This window comes from Polistes canadensis, unplaced genomic scaffold (assembly GCF_001313835.1).
Source record: "Polistes canadensis isolate GaletaPanama2010 unplaced genomic scaffold, ASM131383v1 scaffold_583, whole genome shotgun sequence".
In the NCBI taxonomy this organism is placed as follows: Eukaryota; Metazoa; Arthropoda; class Insecta; order Hymenoptera; family Vespidae; genus Polistes; species Polistes canadensis.
The window spans coordinates 4471-6558 of NW_014570130.1; the positions used below are offsets into that span (position 1 = coordinate 4471).

The following is a 2088-nucleotide window of genomic DNA, read 5'->3' on the forward strand; positions in this document are numbered from 1 at the left end:
ATAGTCAGCTTGGTGTATTGTTCACGTGTACCGTATATGTGAAAAATAAGTTAGTTCTTTGACTAGTTTGTAGATGAATGCTATTTGCCCTTTCTCAGAAGTAAAATACTATATTTGATCTATAAGTAAGATTCAGACATTAGTAAAGTTATAGAAACAAAATATAACTTCTTGTGTGCGTATATAAGTACACACTCCAATTCTTTTTTTTTTTTTATTAAATAAAACATTGTTGTATACTAATAAAAAATTTATTGCGATTACATTAGAAAAAAAATTGAACATATCAACAAGTAATAAATGATAAAACGAGACGTATTATGGCAATCCATGTTCCATGATGTATGAAAGGAGCTCGCCTGTCAATTTTTGATTCTTTTTTATTAGTTCTTTAAATGGTAAGGAGTCCCAAATTTCCTTACGATGATTTCTTATATAGAGCATAATCTTTCGTTTTAATTGGAGAATGCTAAATCTATCTGCGAGTATAAAAAGTTTAATAACATTTCTCAAGTTTATATACCTTATTGCTACTTTTATTAATTCCGTATTTAGATATCCCATTTGATACATATCTGTTGCTACTATTAAATTTATAAGAAAATCAACTCCATGTTTTTTAAAATTAATATTACCAGTGTCACCAAGATAAAGATATCTCAGTATGATCTGAAATACCGCTGGATCCATTTCTTTGATATAAATGATGTTTTCATTACTTTCTTGCATATCATTTCGTAATATTGCTGCGAATACAGGATTTCCGATAAGTAATGCTTTATGGGCTAAAAATTCTTCTCCCTCGACATTTATTTTCAAATCTGTAAATTTTTTGTCTTCGTACATGTTTTGCAGATTAAAAAGCATCGTTAAATTTTCGTCAGTTATAATTTCGTAACATTTTATTGTATACGTGACAGTTACTTTAAAACTACCGATATCAGGTATATTTCCATAGTAACGTTTGATTGATAATGTTGGATTTTCTTCATTAATTGTTACTCTATCCAGGAAATGATTACGTCGAGTAAAACATAAAATTTCTTTAAACCGTGGTTTATCAACACAGAAATTTTTGTAATCGTCTTTAATTTTCAAAAAAAAAGTCATAACATAAAGACCTGTGACTTTTAACTTTACATAACAATGTAAATCAGTGCCACGTAATACATATTCAGGAGATTTATATTGAGTACTATCACTACAAATTTGAACTTGAAATTCAAATATTGTCTGCATATTTTCTATTTCTTGAATATCATTATCAAGTAATAAACGATTTTTTCTTCTATCACTGGACATTTTTTACGCGTAAAAGCACTACTGCTTTGATATTTATTCCACTTAAGACGCGTAATYACTTCTATTTTATGTTTTCCGTACTCGATACTGCTCTAACTTTTACAAATAAACCGTTTGTTGTTGCGTATCCTACGCAACGAGTGGGTAGGGCGAAGCGCAGGGGCGTGTACGGCCCTGCCGAGGCGTGAGACACGCGCGACAAAGCAGTATCTTTGCTTTTAGTGGTAACCATGGGAGCGCCAAGACCTTTGTAAGGGCTCCTTCTTTCTTCTTGCTCGCGCTCTCCCACCACATTTATTACTCCAATCATATGTATCAGCAGTAGCGTTATCATCGGGCTTTTCGGTGATTGGTCCAGCATTGCATCGCGTTTTCGTATAAAGCGTAGCGCGTTCTCGCGCTTAGGGGCACTAGGTATTGCGCACTCGGCATTCGGTACTCAGCATTCATCATTTATCACTCGTGATTCATCGCTCGAGATTCATCTAACTTGGAAAGCTGAGACTTGCGAAAACAACTTCGAGGAGAATTATTGTATTGCGCAATACTACATCATTTAAGTTCGGCCAGCGACAAGGGACAAAGGCGGTCCTGCACGTGGCCAGAATTATTCTGCTTTGTACGGATTCTTGTTCAACGTTTCAACCAGGGTTTTTATGCCGAAAGGCTTTTCCCTGACGAGCCAAATAAAGCRTACTTTTTAGTACTGACTGGGCTCAAATATATTTGTTATTGGTGTTTTATTCTCCTATCCTCCTTCCTATTAATAAACAATCTCGATATCAC

General features: G+C 34.1%; 1 protein-coding gene across 1 annotated transcript; it reads right to left on the reverse strand.

Annotated features, from left to right (window-relative positions):
• Positions 1–6: 6 nt before the first annotated feature.
• Positions 7–1302, reverse strand: LOC106792727 (ankyrin repeat and BTB/POZ domain-containing protein BTBD11-B-like). Its single transcript, XM_014759228.1, has one exon. It carries the CDS (start codon positions 1300–1302, stop codon positions 319–321), a length of 984 nt encoding a protein of 327 aa, XP_014614714.1. The 3' UTR covers positions 7–318.
• Positions 1303–2088: the final 786 nt, after the last annotated feature.